Source organism: Neodiprion pinetum, chromosome 1, assembly GCF_021155775.2.
Source record: "Neodiprion pinetum isolate iyNeoPine1 chromosome 1, iyNeoPine1.2, whole genome shotgun sequence".
In the NCBI taxonomy this organism is placed as follows: Eukaryota; Metazoa; Arthropoda; class Insecta; order Hymenoptera; family Diprionidae; genus Neodiprion; species Neodiprion pinetum.
Window position 1 is genome coordinate 715,536 of NC_060232.1, and position 19,226 is coordinate 734,761.

Genomic DNA, 19,226 nt, shown 5'->3' on the forward strand with positions numbered 1-19,226 from the left:
GTCGTAAGTCGCAAGCTCGGTACAATGAAGAAGCGACGCGAGGTAGGGAAAGTCGCACAATGCTACCGAAAGCCCCTGGAACAAACGCGAGGCACTCGAGCCACGAGGGAGCTTATCGTTTGAGAACGTTGAAAATATTAATGTCACTTATTATATTTTCGAAGCGAAGGTACACTTGCGGCCGAGTTGAGATCACCCCGCTAGCTGGCTCCACTTCTTTTCGCTTGAAAACGAAAGTGCCGCGCATCGGGGGACACAAAGCGGTTGTCATTAAACTTCTCGAGAGGACGCGCGAGATACTCGAGGAGTAGCTGAGCTGTGTATTATTTTTTTTTTTTTTATTTTCCTCCTTTTCTTTCTTCCGTCACTGAATTTTTCCGCTTTCTTGTAACCTGCTGTGGCTGCAGCCGTCTGCGTAATTACGCAGGAATAAACGGTGATTCTTCATTTATCTTGCGGTGTCAAGTTTGAGATCGTGACTGTGGTGGAGTGTCGGGTACGTTTTAGGTATACAGGTATATGTGTGCGTGGGTTGCGGGGTATACGAAGTTTGCAGAGATTTTTTATAAGGCATCCCTTCTAATTACTCAATTTTGGAGGAGGATGAAAGCTGGTAATTAACAACCTTCGGTAAAGTATAGTTTTGGGTATACCGGAGGCGGTGATGAAGAGAGCTTTGTGTTTTTTTTTTTCCTTTTTTTCTTGCCTTTTTATCCACGAGCAATAGCATCGCACCAAAACCAATTACACAGGTCTGTAAAAAAAATATTTCTATTCATCTGCGTGGGATGTTTTGGTAAATCTTATGTTTTCGAATTTGCTGAATTCAAAAGTGACTTCCATTTCCCTCCATCGCGTACAGTATTCTTGCAAGATACAAGATGTTTGCTAAAAAAAAAGCGTAACAATACTGAAAGAAAAAAGAAAAAACCACCATTTCATTACAATGAACTAGATAATATTTCTTACAAAATTGAACAAAAAATTTCTTCATGAGATGTATTTAACGTTCCGTGTTCATTCTTTTCTCCTATGAAACCTTTCCTTCTACTCTTCGATACACTTTCGAACACGCTTCCGCTTTCCATTTTCTGTTTCACTGTTTGTATTTATTCTCGAGTCTCACTCTAATATATATTAAATGGAAATAAGAAATGAATTTTGCATAGGATTTTTAGAACGAAGAATGTGATACCAAATTTCGAATTAAACGAGAGCTTCGCTCTAAATGACACTAAAAATATGAGTTCAAGAGAAAACCTGCCGCGATGGAACTTTTATAGTACTTTCACCGGTTTCAGTGAGTGATAAATCTATAAGAAACAGTGTAAAAAACCTGTGCAGTTTTGTGGTTGCTGACACGTGTAACTAGTCCGTTCAAGTTTCGGTTCGTTACGGGAAATCACAGGGATCGATAACCAGGTTCGATATTTCTTCGATAATAAACTATACACCGCGCAGCGATTCATTTTTCGTAACAAGATTCGTATCGATTCACATACCTTCGATATATCTTACCTTACAGCGTGATTTACACCATTTGCATCGTTTTCCCAAATTGACATTTGATTTACTTGAGACGAAAGTTGAATATGTATATTTTCTATATTCACGCCCATGAAAAGCTTACTTCCGAAGCGACGGTTATAGGTACGTACCTCTCTCGTCTCGACCTTTATCGCATCGGTCAATCATCGCCCGTCAGATCGCTTTTGAAATATCTTATTCGATAGACGCTTCTCGGTCGTTGGACGGCGGCGTCGGCAAATTGAAAGCTGTCTCGAGATCCGGGCTTTGGCGCCGCCGCGAGCTGCGGGGTAAATTGCTAAAGGACGACCCTTAAGGTTCGGTTGGCACACAGCCGAGGATCCTCCTCATCCTCCTCGTCCTCTTCCTTTTCCACGAGATCTCGCGAGGTCTTCTTCCACGGGGCTTTGAGTCACCGTACCGCCAAGAACCAGCTCGGTGAAGTGTCTGCCGGTAAGTAGATTGGAGAACAACGCGCGTCTCGAAAGCACCCCGTGTAAGGTGCGCCCGCAAGCTCTTTCACCCATCCGATGATGCCCCGGAGTAGCTGGCTCGGTTACACCTGCTCCGCTCCGCTCCACCGCAACTTGATACTTCACCCTGTGTATAACCTACGTTGTACGAGTATGGGCATGGGTATGTACATACCCGTGTACGCCACCTTGATTACAGCGCCGCGTACAGTCTACCTATGTCATAAATCCAGGAACACCGTCGAGTAGAGGAGAGACTTCGCCCTTCGTCCTTCGCTCTGCCCCTTACCTGCTCCAATTGCCAGCGATTTCCATTTGCGAACTGTTCGTGTTATAGCCTGCTTAGGCATGGGTATAGCTCAAGTGCTGCGGGTGGGTTCGCATCTAGATATTCAATCAGAACTAAATCACATTAGATTCGCGCACACGTCTTTGAGCCGGCGCGCGGCGCCCAGGCGGGTGTAGGCTGGCCGTTTCGTCGCCCCTGCAGCTATATCCCTTTCCTGTGCCCCTCCTTCTATGCCTTTTCGGAATACTCTCCCAAGTAGTATGAGAGGCTCTTGGCTGATCAACGGGAAAATTGAGCGGAATTGCTTGACGACGGTCGGTGCATTTCGCCGAGAAGCGGGAATTAAAGGGAAGAAACAAACTTATGTAACAATTCCGGACATACAACTTTGTTTTTCACTTTCACCTTCGTTTCTCGTGTTGAAAGATGAGGGCGAATATACGCGATTCTAAATCGTTTAACAGTGCTGTTGATATTTTTACGCATTATTCAATCGAGTCTATCCAAATTTGTAATATTTGCAGTCGTGTTTCATCGCTCAAATACACCCCTGAACGCCAAATCTGATTTATTTCTTGACAATGAAATTACTCCAGCCTGAAACAGCGCTCCGTATTTTGACTGTACGTAAGAACGCTGTGAACATATTAAAAATTTCCACGACAATATAACCTGGTTAATTGAATAACATCGTTGTACATATAATTTTCATACTATGTATTACTTTACATATGTATAATATTAATTGATGTATAAAAGACGTGATGAGAAACGTCGCGCCACTCGCTGTTAATGTCGAGTGAATATTTAATCGTTTCAAAGTAATATTGTATGAGATTCTTTTTTTTTATGGAGAGAGCATTAATTGGCACGGTAATCAAGGGGGTCGTAAACACTGACATTTCATAACGAGATCAGTAATTCAAATGTAATTAACGGCGTGCTTGTGCAGTCGAATCTCTTTCCCGGCACGTAACACTTTATCGATATAGTTTCTTATCTTTTTTCCGATTAGTTATTAGATTTTCATCTCCTGTCTTCGAGTCGCAGGCAGGTATCGTACTCGAGCTTCTCGAGGCTTTGACGAATTTCCAAACTCCCCACGATCGAGAAACATGTTTCTAACTTTTTCTCCCTGCCTACCTTATACTAACGATTATGCCAAGCCGCGTGCGTGAGCTGCTTATAATAAGAAAAACTCGACTTGCAGAGTTTTCCCCGTGGCATATGTTTTTTTTTCTTCTTCTATTTTAAGTTCCAAGATTTTTTCATGCTTTTTGTCGTTTTCTCTTTCTCTCGAACGACGAAAAGTAAATTAAGATACTCGGTGCTGAAAACTTGGTGTTGGTGTGTATGTGTGTGTGTATTTTTTTTTTCCCCCTTTTCTTTTCTTCGTCGGCAAAACTCCGAGGTGTAACTCCATCGACGAGATACCCATTATTCGCTTTTGTGCGCCGAGAGGATCCTCTTACTCTCGCTATATCCCTTCTCCGCACTCGTTTCTAAGATCGCGCGACGCGCCGGTAAACTTGGAAGCCTACCGATGATCTCTACACCCTCCGAAGTTCAAAGCACATCAACAACTTTTCTAGATGTATAAATAACTGTATACGCATCGCGTGAAAAAGATAGAGTAAGGCTTATGCGAACTTGAGATCGTTATATCGGTTAATCGAACACAATATCCAGCTAATATTCGTCGTATTTTTCATTCATTGGGCTTAATTTATTCAACGTGGTTTTTTAGTCTGTCACCTTTACACAGTTTACGAAGCAAACGCGTCCTGTGTCGCGAGTTTCAGCCTTAATCAATTTTTCTGATTGATCGTTGAAATTGGCGTTTCCGAAAATAATTATAACAGCGTGACGTCGATCAGTATTTGCCCCATTTGTCAAAGTTCGCTCGGGTTATGATCCCCATAAACTGTCAAAGCTGCGCGGTTTACCCTCTTCGTACACCTGGATTGATATGGACGGTCGGTCGGCATCGGGCGGGATTTGCAGGAGACATTAAGCTGCGTCATGTATTCGAGCCTTCCAGTCAGAATCAACGCCTCCCAAGCTATTCCCGTTATTCGCCCGTTATTCACCCTCCAGCGTCAGCTGCTCCCTACATACAGGCGTCCCGACGCCACGAGTCACGATCCGCGTGCCGCGCAATATAACCGCATCCATATCTCCATCCTCCAAGGCGGGAATTTAATGTAATAGACGCGATTCAACCCTTCGGTTGTTTTTTCATATCGACGAAATATTGTCATCCGGTTGACTGGAAGGCAGTCGGGTCTCTGGTTCGGTGAGGTTGGTCGATTCTTCGTAACTCATCTCATCTGAGCTCTTTGCTTCCCTTTTTCTTTTTGTCCAATCTTTTTCTTACAATTCTTCCAGTTCAGAAACACGTTGCTGCTTTTTTCTTCTGTAATCGAACCACCCTGGAAGCTTCGACTATCCTGGCTGAATATAGTTGTGATTGCGGACAACTTTTTCGAGTGTCTGATCGTAGCGCGAATAAAAGTAATACACCGCGCTGTCACTGATCGAATAACAAGTTTTCTTAATATCATAACGTAGGTACGTGACGAAAGTTGTCCGGCAACGACGGGGTTTCTCAATCTTTTTACTACGCGTCTTCTGGCTTGCTATAACTCGGCTTATCAACTTAATAAATCAACGTCGTATTATCTGGTAGATTGAAATCGATGACGCGAAAGTAAAGGGTCTTAAAATTGGGACCAGATGTGGCTTTCGATTCAAAATTAAAATTACAGTAAACTTATCGTTCGACTACTTACCGTCGATTATCACATTGATAAAATTGATTGATCGAAACCACTGATCTCTATACTGGATGGCTGACTAGCGTCCTCGGCTTGATTCGACTGGAAGCAAACGAAATCTACACCAAAATCATGTTGTTCACTGTGTATGCCATTGGTTAAGGTGACAGAACCATGTGACTAAATCTGTTTCTGATTGGCCTTCACCCACGTGACCAGTTAGTTTAACTTCGGGGAATCGCAGCGCTAGCGTCGGTTTTCGGGGCTTCTAATCGGCACAAGCTACCGTGTGCTGAAAGCATAGGAGTCAGCCATCCAGTTAGTACAGAGATCAGTGATTGAAACCATATCAAAAAATAGGATCATGAATAAAAGAACCGTCGGGCAAATACCTTCTTATCCGACAATGCGTCTGTAATTCAAGATTCCGTCAACTTCGCGGAGACCAACGAAGAAGCGTTATGATCGTCAGGTGGCGCGTGAATGGGGGGTAAATTGAATTCGTTTGGCGGAGATTCAGCACAGAGAGAATTGGATGGGTGGGTAAATTTTGCTTGTCATCACAGAGAGTTGGCGCCGGTTGTGCCGACGTAGGATACCTAGATACGGAACTCGGTCCTCCTAGAGCTGCGGGAGGCGAGGAACTCTAAGTCGCAAGGCATACAGTTACACGCCCCGTGTATACCCGGAATACAGATATAGGGACAGGATGGCATTGATCGTCTGGTCTTCTATATAATATAGAAACCGTGTGCGACGGTGCCGCGTTCAACCAACACCGTGTCTCCAGAGAGAGGAACCCAGGCGTTGTCGAAACCGCACTGCTCGTCGCTTGGGAAAACAATAGGGCGGAAAACGATGCTCCTTAAAAACGTCATTTTTCAATTTTGACCGGTGGGGCCCCCCATTCGGCTCAAATAATTCAAAAATAATTCCCTCATTTTTTCATATTTTTATCTCAACTTTAACCCGTGCCCCCAAGAGGGTAGATTCCATTCAACTCCTTCAGGGGCACATCAAATCTACCCAATGGATTTAGATGAAATTTTGTAAAGCGGGTTTCTTTGGTCGCTGATTACGCATCTGAACTCAAAATTAAAAAATTCAAAATTCTGGACCCAATATGGCAATATCAAGTGACTTGGGATTTTGGTCTGCCATATTGGATCCGTCATTTTGAATTTTTCAATTTTGAGTTCAGACTCGTAATCAGCGACCCAAGAGACTCAACCATACCAAATTTCATCTAAATCCGTACGGTAGATATGATGTGGAAATTCAGCCTCTTTGAGGCCCGCACGGGTTAGAATTGAGAGAAAAATCTGAAAAAATGAGGTTATTATTTTTTAATTATCTGAAGCCGATTTGAGTGGTAGGCCGGTCAAAATTCCAAAATTACCTTTTCAAGGACCGCTCTAATGCTCAATCTATGTTCTCGCATCCCATAATTTTTACCTTTCCATTAGTAGACAAGATTATTCTCACCCATCGTTATGTCAATTGAAGTCCTGCCAACACTTTCGGGAAACTTCGTCCCTGTCCTATTTGCCCATTATCGTGTACCCTTTTACCACCAGTAAAACTTGCTCCAATCGGAACTGCACTCTTGGTTTCGAGCTCGTTAATGAGGGACGCAACCTGGGTCGAGGGTATCGGGTCAAATGTACAAGGGGACTTTGTTTCCGGTGTTTGTCGGAGCTTCGAGAAAGGATGCGAAAATTATCGAGAGAGAACGACAACCTCCACTGAGTCCGTAATCTGCGCGGTGCGTAAGGTAAACACGAGTATTGGAGAGGCTACTTTGACGAGGGAGTCGAAATTAGGCGCTGTAATTTTATTCGATTAGGACAAACTGTGTCCCGTTTGGGTTTTCCAAATTCTAAGACGCTCGACGCTTCGTCATTGAACGCCGAACTCCGTAGTTTGATTTCCCCTTTAATCTGAGAAATGAAATCTTCTCGTAGCCTCCAGACTGCAGGGCTGAGAATTCCGCGTCTCACTTCTTCGCCCTCTTGATCGCTCACCACCTCAGATTTTTATTCCACGGTCGAATAAACATTATTGCAGTTTCTACTCGAATTTTCTAACCTCGACGACGATTCGGCAACTGGTCAGCGGAGTTTCCGCTTATTTTACGTTTCATTCTACACTTGCCGGGGGAGTCGAGGCGAGGAATAAGTAAAAGGGGATTGACTTCGGGGCAAAAGAAACGCCACTCTTTGTGTGTGTACAGGGAAAGACTTGGCATGGTCATTATTTTCATAATAAAATTTGCGTAACTCGGCAGCGTCAGACTCTGCAAACATTGCTGACTCCGCAAAGAGAAGTTTTTTTTAACGAACCGGCTCGTGTAGCGCAAGTTGAAAGAAAAGCATCGCCGTCCTACCCGGCATCTTTACATTTTTTTCACTTTCTTATCGACCCAACGTACACGGTGTATATAACATACACAACTTTCGCCACGTAACGTTGCCAGGTTCAGGAACATTTCGAATCTCCTTATGCGTAATGGTAATAAAGCCTGACAGATTGCGTGATCCGATTTCAACGAATCAAAGAAATGTTTATATATTATCAAATCAGCCCGGGACGATCGTGACCTTTTCAATTCAAATGCGTACAATATGTATAGACGAGGCGGAAAAATATCAAAGCTTCAAACGAATCTGGCGTAACAGCGTAACGACAATGCTAAAGGGAAATGCGATGATGAGGATGCGGTATACACGGAGAGAAAAATCTGAGAAAAATTACCCTGCTGTTACTAATCGTGATGTAAAAGACACCTAATGCCGTTTTTATTGATGCATGTTACAAAAATTATGGGTTTTTATGAAAAAAATTACTACCTTGCTTAGAAACTATGTATTTCGGCAGCACAAAATTTAAAATGTGACGACGCATTTTTCTGATGCAGCACGGTAAAAACTGCATTAGGTGTCTTTTACATCACGATTATAGTAACAGCAGGGTAATTTTTCTCAGATTTTTCTCTCCGTGCATGATTGATGAAAGAAAACATTAGGTAGCCACAATATATTATTTTCTTTGTACATTGGTTTATTATCATAATGGTATTTTGACACTGGTTATTTTTAAGAAAGATAATATCTAGCCTCTGTTTTTTTTTCGTTTTCTCTTTATTCTATTTCTTTTTTTTTTTTCTTTTTTTTTCATTATTTTTTCTTATTTCGTATCATTATCATTACATTTTTCTTGGTGGGGGAGGGGGGGGTTTGGCAAAACCGTCTTTTATTTTGAAAAATAAAAACGATGGATAAAAACCTCGAAGCAAGAACGTTTCTGTACAAATGTTTATTTTGTTTTTTTTTTTCGTTTTTTTTCCAAATTTGTTATGCAGGATTGGTCTCCGAGTAAAACTTATACTTGTACTTATCTCACACGACGCGTAATAAAACAATTTTATATTTCATTCGATCGATTCATCTTTCTGGTTGCATTCGCACACATGTAATACACCCTCGCATTATTATTATTATTATTATAACACTCGATTCGTACCAATTCGTTAAATAAATACGACAACCTCCACTATACCATCGTCATCATACCGTATGGATTATACATGCAATGTATACATAGTACCTTTTCAAACGGACACAATTATAATTTGAACTCTTGTAACACCGTGCGTGATTTCGCCTTCTCCTTGTCGAGGTCCAACCCTGCGCGTTATTTATTACTTATACCTCCTCATCGTCCCCCGTTCTCGACACTGCATTATTGTCGATTGACACACCGTCCGTTCGGCGTAGAAATGACCGATCACGGATCTCCGAACATCTTCGTCGTCGTCGTCGTCGTCGTCGGCCATCGTCCATCCCGCGACGAGGATCACCAGAGTTCCGTTACCGGTGTCAGAGTGTGGACCTCTATGTTCTCCTGACGCTCGTAGCAGCAGTCTCTTCTTCTGGCCGTCGCTCGACGCGAAAGAACCACCGAGAGGGCGACAACCGCCCCGAGAGCCGCTCCGACCAGGACGAGCATCCCCGGATGCGCCCCCGCCGATAAACCCTCCGAGATTCGCGCCCCGGAGTCGGTCGCCCGTCCGCTGAGTTCCTCGGCGACCGTGTTCGCCTCCCTTCCGCCCTTTCTCGGCTCCTCTTCCTCCTCCTTCTCCACCTCCACTTTCTCATCCTCATTCGCATCCTCATACCGCGTAGCGTTCGTCGTCGAACTTCCGTTCGCCGGAAGTTTCTCGACTCTGATTTGCAGGGTATTCGTTGGTCTCGGGGTGCTTGGCGCTCGGTTGCGGAGCGGCGCGAGCCGGTGAGAAACGTTGAGGAGAATCGAGGACGCGCTCAGTCTTCCGGGCGACGAGGATGAACTTCGCGTGACCTTGACCGACGTCGATTCTTCTCCCAGGGTTGTATTTTCACCCTCCGTTTCCCACCGCAGAAACAACTCCGTGGTGATGTTTACTGCTTCGGTTGTCAGGGGGTGGGAAGACGTCGCTACGTTCGACTCTTGCGGCGTCGCGATGCTTCTCGACGACGTCGCCTCCGGCTTCGGTGGGGAGGGCAACTCGCGGACGTGTATTCCGCGCGTGCATTTTGCCAGGGGTTCACGCTCCTCGTGATTTCTCAACCATTCACCGAGCCAGTAAATTTCATCGGTACAGTTCCACGGGTTACCGCCGAGTCCCAGGACTCGAAGCTGAGGCACGAAGTAGACGAGGTCCGACCTGACGCTCGTCAGATTCGCGCTCTCGAGGTTGAGTCTGAGCAGACTCTTGCACGCCGACAAGGCCGCCGTGTCGGCCAAGAGCTGAGCGGCCAATACCGGGCTCCTCGACACGTCCAGGTCTACGAGCCTCTCGGGTGCCGGAACCGGAAACGTCATGTCGCCCTGGTCTCGCTGGTCCCACTTGAGGGCGGTCAGCCCCGACATCCGGAGGGTGCCGAGGTGCGTCGGACCGTTGAGAGTGTTCGCCGGGAGCTGGTTCATCGGGTTGTCGGATACGTCGAGCACCTCCAGGGCGATCAGCTGACCGAACGCTCCCTCCTGGATCTCGACGATCGAGTTCTTGCCTAGAGACAATTCGCGCACGTTGTAGAGTCCCAGAAGGTCGTTGAATCTCAGTGTATCGATGCGGTTTCGCTCGAGGTTCAGAAAGGACAAACTTCCGGGGAGGCTACGCGGCACTTTGGTTAATAAATTACCGGACAGATCGAGCACTTGGAGGGCCTCGAGTCGGCCCAACGCGTCTTCCTCGACGTCCGTCAGTCGGTTGTCCGACATGTCGAGAAGACGGAGCAGCGGGTAGCTGTCCAGGTCGCCGTCTCGTATCGACGTCAGTCTGTTTCCCGCCAGTCTCAGAGCGCGGACGGACCGCGTCAGCGCTGCCGGGACCCGGATCAGCCCCGTTCTCGACGCGTCGACCGTCTCCAGTTTTCTACCCGTACCCAACAACAGCGAAACGTCGCGTTCGCGCAACGGGTTACCCGCCAATCTCAGCACCGAGAGTCCCGGAAGCGGCTGAAGGGCGCCGGAAGCAGCGCGTGACAAACCGTTACGCGAAACGTCGAGCTCACGCAGTCTCCCCAAGCTCTCGAACCACCCGGCGCCAAGCACCTCCAGCTGGTTTCCGCTCAAGTCGAGCTTCTCGAGGGATTCGAGCGGCGTCAGCGCAGTCTCGGGTATGGATGTGAGCTCGTTGTCGGAGAGGTCGAGCTCCTCGAGGAGACCGAGACCGGCGAAAGCTCGCGCGTCGACACTCCCGATACCGTTTCCCTTCAGGCACAGTCGCAAGAGAACCGGAAGTGTTCCGAAGGTGTCGGCACTCAGGTTACTCACTAGGTTATTAGACGCGTCGAGGACCGCGAGGTTGCTCATGTTCACTTGACCACCCTCCGTCCTTCGCATGTCCTCGAGATCGGGCAAATCGTTTCGCGAAATATTCAGCATCCTGGCTCTCTCGAGTCCCGCGAACCACGTCGATGAGTTCAACACCCTCAGGGAACAGTTGGTGAAGTGAAATTCATCGAGGTACGGTAGCGGCGTCGTGCCGTTCGCGAGTTCCTCGAGGAGGCCCAGGATCTCCGTCTCGTTTGCTCCGATTATCCTCAGTCGTCGCGTCGTCGACGAGAGATCGACCAGCCTCGGGACATTTCCCAGGCAAGTCGCCTCCAGGAGGGCAGCCAGGTCTTCCGGATCCGGTAGCTGGTGACACTCGCAGTACTCGGGACACGCGTGGCAGCAACCAAAGACGACCACCAGCACCAGCGCGAAACGCCACATCTCGTTTCTTGCTCGCACCTCACCGGTTTCACATGTCGTATCAATTTCGCTCTCCCGCTAATGTCCCACTTTTTCGCTACCCTCCCTCCACCGACCTCATCTTACCCCCCCCGCGTCGCGACGCCGGATATTTCACTCTTACGGTATATTCCTATCGCGTTGTCGCGGTTTGCTTGACTCTTTTTTTCTTGTATCCTTGGAAGTTTTCACGGACTAAATATCCCGCACCTAGTCACCCCTCGAAACGATCCTTCGGCTTGGGTTACTCCGCTCCGTGAGGCGGTACGCGATCGGTATAAACATGATACGACTATCCGTATAACCGGTCGTCGAAATGACGACGGACTTTCGGGCATGAATATCTCTGCGCAACTGAGCCCACCACCACCTCCGTCGACGGTGCCGACCACCACCGTGGTGTCTCTGCCACCGACTCGATAAGGTGGTGCGCGTGCGTTCTTTCGTCCCTCATCCCCCTCTTCTCGTCCTTCTCTATCTCTCTCTCTCTCTCTCTCTCTCTCTATTCACAGCGTCCGTTTCGACGGAGTTCGAGGAATCCGCCAACTACCACCACTATTTTCGTAATTCCGCGCTGCTTCTCCCGCGGATGATCATAATAATCGCACTAACAGTTACGGCAATCACAATCGTAATCGTAACGGCAGAGCGGAGAGACTGATTTATCAGTGATTTTATCGCCAGGTACTCCGGTCTATTCCAAGTCAGCTATTGCTTGAGAAGAAAACATAGGATCGTTGGTGTCAGAAACGTTTCACCAGTCGAATCCTTTTTCTCCTTTGTGAAACAGCACACAGCTCTCCGAATTAAAAATATTACACCTGTATCAGATAATTTTCACAAAATCTTCCCAACAACAAATAGTTTGCCATTCAGCAATTCAACTGCCACACTTGACTTGTAATTCAAATAAAAAAATATTCGGATTTTTTTTTTTTATTTTCCTCCTTGTTTTTCGAGGGAGAAGATACAGGAGAAAGAAAGTAAGGAAGTACAGAAAATTTCTCCTCGTGAATACGAAACTGTACCGTCATGGGTATGTAAAGGTGATCGACCAGTTTCTCTGGAAATGCTCTGGACATTTTAGGAGTAAATTTCGATGTATACAGTACATGTTTATGTATGAAGTGTATTACAGCGCAGAGTTGGCTGAGTAGGCTCTTCTTATTGTTGAGTGTTTTGCTGCGTGGGCATACTTTTGACGTGCGTATCTATGCTTACCCTACTTCGCGGCCGCGGCGGGTATGGATGCTTGAGTTTTTGCAGATCCCTGGTTCTGAGTTACACATTCCGTTATCCTTCGTACGAGGGTGCCGACTTATATTCCCCGAAGCCACGGTGAGCCGGATTCGCCGGCATTCTGCACGCACGTACCGACCAAATGATCCTGCGGGAACGGGCTTCGACGGTTTTCAATGTGAAAGCCGATTTATCCGGTTCTTGTCCATTTATTTTTTTCATCCCTTGTTCGCTACGGCTTCCTTATATGCGTTGATCGTCGTCACCCCCTTGGTGGACTTTGTCAATAACGAACGAATCCTTGAGCTTAAATTCTCGAAGCTTCCTATGCAGTCGAAAACAATGCTATTTCATCTACGTGTGGTTCGTCGCCAATCGATCCTCTCAATCTCGTCGAGTTTTCGCGCCACCCTGCTTTTCTCTTTCTATTGTCTTCAAATTTGCGAGTTTTTTCATTCTTCTTTTTTGTCTTATTCTTGTATCTAAAGGAGAATTTCGTAATAAAGATTAAAGGTCGGAGTCCTCCTGGTCTTAACCTGCTTGCCCCTATCTCGGCATTATTATTATATGCCCAGAATTTAGGGTTCTACGGAGTATTTTTCACCCCTCGAGCCCTAAAGGGTGCAGGTATTCTTCTTGAGATTTTATTTATTTCACTCCTCTGTGCAAGTATTCGCGCGGTTAGGTTGCGAGGTGATGTACTGCAGATAAGTTCTAAAAGGTTGCTTTCCTCCCGTCCTTATCTCCTCCCCGGGTCTTGGGTGAAATTCGAAATGAATTTAACGTCGGAGTCCGTGGGGGTAATGCTCATTTCAAAGAGGAGTACCTACAGCGTGTTATTGCCTCGTCGCAGTCAATGGGCCTCCAGAAAAGCCATAAAGATAAGGGTTGTATCGCAGCAACCGTGTAGTAGGTAGAGTAATATACTCATCGCATAGGCAGCGCGTATTTTTCCATCTTTTTTTCCATCTTATTTTTTTATTTTTTTGATATTCTTTTTCTTCACTTCTCGACCATCTGCGACGAGGTCGACTCTCGATCGTTTCTATTCTCTCACTGTTTTATACATCGCCTCATTCTTATTCCGTTTCTTCGTATTCTATTCCCATATCATTTTGAAAGTCTGTGGCGAAAGCGATATTCTTCAGCTACGGGAAATAGTCTCTTGGGTCTTTTGGAAACCCGAAGATGGGTATAAATTTTTACCGAGGTTTAAGACTCTTCTCGCTATTGTACACGTTTTTGGCAGCTACCTATTACTTCGCCATGTTTTCCTGGAACTTTCGCAGAGATTATTGTGTACACGTCTTGAAGCGCGTAGCCGAGGAAGGATGAAATTCATGGGAGGAAAAGGGAGACACTGCCAGAGTTCTGCTGGGATTGGTCGCGGGATGTTGTAATTGCAGTCAATCGGTATGCCGGGAAATGGGTGGGTAATGGCCTTGTCCCCGATGTCTCGGCCCCGCCGATGCCCGAGAGAGTTTCCTGCTACTCCGAAATCTCCGTTATTTCCTCCCCCTTTTCTTCTTTTTCAGACGGTACTCGTCTTTTCTTTCTTTGCTCAACTCGCCGCTTTTTCCCTTTTTTGCTTTCTTTTCTCCCCCTTCTCGCGAGGGCCCTTATAGCTTTGGTGCATCGGCGGGAATCAAAGTATCACCCATTAAACACGCAACTGTCACACTGCAAGCTCCGTTTCTTCATTTCTTTATGAAGATATTATCACGTAATCAGTTTTTCGCGGGCATATATATTTTTTTGCAGAGACAAAAAATTATGATCCAATAGCCTTTACATTGGTATCGATAAAATATTCAGCTGTGAAACATCTTGGCAGCTCGTTGTGTTCATATTTCGTTTTCAAAGCAAGTGGAAAGAAATAAGACTGGTACGGTATCGTCAGATCAGATCGACAGTATCTAGAACCAAGCTTTTTGCAAATCGTTTTTTTTATAGAGTCGTCTGGCAACGTCGAAGAGTCGTGACGTAGAAAAAGACGGGACCGTGGCAGAAGTTGAGTGGTTTTTTTCGTTTGGTCGGCGTGTTTCTGGCGAAAAATAAAAATGAATTGTGAGCAAAGAAATGAAGAAAAAATAAATAAAAAATTGGAAAGAACAGGAAAACAAAGTAAAAAATAACTATATCACCGCACTGCGCGGTACGTGCGTGTCGGTCGACGGCTTGTCTTGTACGCGTGGATCAATCAGGGTCGAAATGGAAAATAAATAGGTAGAAGGAAAGAGAAAAAGAAAAACCCTGAAAATCAAGGAAAGGTAGGAGGGGGAAATATGTCAGCATTCTCCTGAATTTCAAAGCTCCTTACCCTGCGTCACGTATATCTGGGGGACGGTAGGTGTCAGCCTCTCTCGCCCGTTCAATTCGATATCGAAATCTGTAGTTCTTATCTTACTTTCCGCGACCGAAGTTTCAACAACGGTTTTTCATCCCAGTGTATGCAATTTTTCTTTTTAATTTATACATTTCTCTGTTCGCATGTGAGATTCGCATTGTCGAAAGTAATTATAATACCGTACCCACCTATAATTTACATACAACGTTGAAGCGGAAACGAGAACTTTCATATTTTCAAGAATATTTCTACCGGCAAGAAAGGTATCCCAAGGCGATATATCCGATTTAATTTCTTTTCCAATATGTTACGGTCGACTAAAAACTAAGCCACACGTATTTTTTTTTTTCGTCTTCATATGCCATTAATGCTTAGTTTTTAGTCTACTATAACATATTACAAAAGAAATAAAATCGGATAGATCGACTTGGGACACCTTGCTTGTGAACGTAACGAGGCGCAGATAACTCGCCTCTCTGTACATGCAAACGTAATTCGAGAGAATGTGTTGAAGACTATCGGGAAAAAGAATTAAGCGCCTCGCAGCGATAGTATTCGACCACTCTGGAGATGGGAGGTTTTATCGTCCCTGCGGAAGGTTAAAAATTCCGGAGCGATGAATCTTTGATAACCGATCGACTCGCGTCTGGCCTCTCTCCACCTTCGCGATTAAAACCCTCGCCAGCTCCTGCGGGTGACCCTTTCAATGGGATCTATTGCTCTCGGAACAGGGCTGCATGGATAGAAGCCGGGATTTATCATCGGGTGTGTTTCAAGGCGACGCGACGCCGTTTCGAGGCCGCTGCAGTCCGCATGCAGGAATCTTTGTCATCGTTCAAAATTCTCCTCCTCGCGTCCTTGAACTCCGGACTCAGGTGATAGGTAATCGCATTGAACACGGTAATCGCGGGCTAATTCAACGGAAGATTCGTGTCCCCGACGACGATGTCGAAAGGAGGACTAATTGTTAGTACCGCAAAGTTGAAAAGATCGTTCCTTGTTTTCTCCGCGACGTTGTGTATAAAACTTGGTGAAACACGATGTCGCGTGGGTAAAACGAGGGGCGTCCAACGCATCTCGTTAAGGGGTGAGGGTACAGCTTTGACGGTCTAAAATCATACATATTTGTGGAGTTTTTTTTTTTAAGGAAAATGAAAACAATCAAAGTAATTTGAGTTTGAGAGATTAATTATTTATAGTTTGAAGAATAATTTCGAAATTTTTCGCTAAAATTAATAACAAAATGGTTAGAATATTCTAAAAATAGATACGATTTTAGACCGTCGAAGCTGTAATCCTCCCCTCAAAAAAAAAAAAGTAATACGCGTCCCAACCTTGGAACGTACCGAAGCTGAATGAACGAACGGGGTCGAAATGACGGGTACAAATGCGTGTTTACCGCGTGTGTGCGAGGGACTCGGTCCGTATCTTCGGGGGCACAATGCGGCGCCCCTGCAGCGCGGATCCTGAGGCACGATGCCACCGGGGCGAGATCCGTGTCACAGGGTGGATACTCTCGCCCTCGATAGGTGCGATATACAGCCCCCGGCTTCCCTCGCCCCCCCCATTTCCGCCCCCATCATCCCCCTCACTTTCGGGAACATAGTGTCGCGCTAATGGACGCCTCGAGATTTATGTCAGCTTGGAAACCGCGCCGTCTGATCCTCGTCGCGTCCAATGCACTCGGATTCATCCCGGCGAACGAAACAAAAAGTGCGGAAACTCGACGGTTGATCAGTTACGTTTTTTTTCCAGCCGTCCCTTCGGCTGAAATCGTTCGTCGGACACTTGTCGAACGGACTCGACGTGGTGATCCACGATCCGACGTCAGTCCGACGGACCTTTTTTGCCTGGGACAATCATTCACATGCGTGAAAGTTGCTTGTCCCGTATGAAATATTTCCCGTATACTATTCTCGAATTGTGAGACAATTTTCCGACCGAAGGGATGCGGGAAGCTTTCGCTTTCGAACCACTTTTATCCGGGAGAACGAGGAAAGACTCGATCAGTCGAAGATGTTCGTCCCTGTTTGAAAGAAAAAGAAACAAAAAAAGAAATAAACAAATAAATGACACAAATCATATCGTTGTCCAATCTTGAAGAATTCGTTCGTATTTCGAGATCGGATCGCTAAAAATCGTCCAAGCGAGTATTTTTTATCTGTCACGTGTGATAATATTCGCGGTTTCTTATCATCGGTGTGGGTAAAAAATTCCTGGCTAAAGTTGGCCCTTCTGAAGAGACTTCCGGTTCCCCGTTTTCCTTTTGCCCATGCATCAATGTATCTCGTCGCTCTCTGTCCTACCGTCATCCGTGTCTTCCTCACCGTTCACCTCTTCGAAGTGTGTCTGATCCAAGGGTCGGACGTAGGGAGGAAAGGTTGACACCGCCAGTTGACCGTCCAACGGTAGAACGGACTCTATAAGAATTTATCACTTTCATATCGCCGTGCCACGCCGCTCCGTGAAAAGGGGGGAAAAAACAGGCGCGTAACCTCGATCATCGATCGTCTTTCAATGCCACCTGGGACCCGAGCGAAGACTTTATCTCGATCCGAAGCCTCTTTCATACCTCTTTCCACCGCGACGCGAAATTCCAGTCTGCAATATTCCGCATCCGCAATCAACGACTCCGGGCCGCCCGCCTGCAATTAGAATCGGTGTCTTCCCCTCGGCGACGTCGAGGTCCTCGAGTTAACTCGACCCCTGTATCTTGCCCTTATCTGGCAGCTCTCGTATCGCCCGTGAAAGACGCGTAAGATAACGGACATGACTGGTTCGCGGAGAGCCGGCGAATTATACCTACTCGTGCATAGGTGAAAGGGGGGCGGAGTATTCAACTACGTATAATAATAACAACAACCGATCCCCGGCCACATTCGGTGTCTGCTTTGTGCGCGTGTAAATTGGCTCGCCTATATCTCGCCTAATATACACGCTAACTCCTTGATGTCGTAGCCTCGGCGACGGTTCCCTGCGCCGTTATTCCGGAATCACAGAACCGAGATTCGAACCGCCAGAGATCTCGATGTCAGATTCATCCGTATAACGTATATGTATACAGGAATTAACGGGGTTCAGACCGGGATCAGAGTCTAGGTGTGTTCGCTTCCCTGCAACCTTTCACCCGCTTGCTCCTCTTCTCCAAATGAGAAAGATTAACGAAGTGATCGGTTTTATTCTTTTCTTTCTCTCTCTCTCTCTCTCTCTCTCTCTCTGTCTCTCTTCGTGAGTCTCGCGTTTTTTTTTTTTCTCGAAAGGTTGAAGGACACCTCGAGCTTCTGAGTTCTTTACCGGTAGAGTTATGTCATCGTTCCGGTGAGCACACGGCTTACTCGGAGCCATGTTTCTATCTGTGGAAATTTTATTAGCCCCTAGGTAAAGATGGCGACAGAACGCACTTCCGGTCCTCGATTCTCCGATTCTCCGATTCCCGAAACACTCGTTAACCTTTGTTTATCGTCGTTCGAACGACTCCCCGTTGCCTCATTTATTACCATTGTCCCAATGCCGGCTGCCAGATGGTCTTAACCTGGTTACTTTCCTGCTGAATTTCTTCGGTACCTATACAAGCCATGCCGGGCAGACGGTCCTTGCCGTGTCCCCGCGCCTCTTTATACTTCGACGCTCTCGCCCTCCTCTTTATTTATTTATTTATTTTTCTTTTGCTTTGTTTCGTCACTCCCAATTGTTTCCCTTCTTTCTTGAGGTGAATACGCAGGTACCTGCGTATCATTTCCAAAGAAAATGGCTTCAATCCAGCATTCTGCCTATCTTCGTACAACACTTGCGGTGAATCACGGAGGTGAAATAAGAGAGAGGAAAAACAGTTGGAGGAGTGCTTTTCGTCTGACGGGTGACAGTTTGAATAGCTGCTGCGGGAAGAGTATTCGCGGTGTGGAAGGTGCCAGACTTAAGGTTTTTTCCCCCCGCTCCTGTTTCCTGTTTTCCTTTGCTTTCGAAGTCGTTTTAGTTTTGGTAGAGAAATATCTTGTCAGTGAATGAACAGAGGGTAGGGAAGACAGGACCTCATTTCGCTTAGTTTCGTTTCGGCGCAGAAATCCTCTTGGAGGAAAATCTTGACATTCGTTACACACCGTCGCGACGCTCGGTTTCAACGCCGCGGGAGGATGGAGGAGCTCTCATCCAGACAGCTGAGAACGTTCTACGTCGTTGCTGCAAAACGGTCGAATATAAATCAGGCGACGAAACGAACCGTCGCGACGGGACGCGACGCGACGCCTGAAGTGGTTTACAAAAATAATATGGATACCGGAGACAGTCTTTTGTACGTT

At 46.2% G+C, this 19,226-nt stretch overlaps 2 protein-coding genes across 2 annotated transcripts in view; one reads left to right on the plus strand and one right to left on the minus strand.

Moving 5' to 3' along the window:
- The window catches only part of timeout (circadian regulator timeout), an 88,060-nt gene that overhangs the window by 27,892 nt on the left and 40,942 nt on the right, over positions 1 to 19,226 (plus strand). The gene's annotated exons all lie outside the window — the stretch shown is intronic.
- LOC124216311 (insulin-like growth factor-binding protein complex acid labile subunit) lies at positions 8,188 to 11,734 on the minus strand. The gene has a single exon (XM_046620664.2). It carries the CDS (start codon positions 11,325 to 11,327, stop codon positions 8,922 to 8,924), a length of 2,406 nt encoding a protein of 801 aa, XP_046476620.1. The 5' UTR covers positions 11,328 to 11,734; the 3' UTR covers positions 8,188 to 8,921.

What these genes read in the sequence shown, in the direction of transcription:
- LOC124216311 (XM_046620664.2), bottom strand. Translation starts at nt 11,327, where the DNA reads ATGTGGCGTTTCGCGCTGGTGCTGGTGGTCGTCTTTGGTTGCTGCCAC.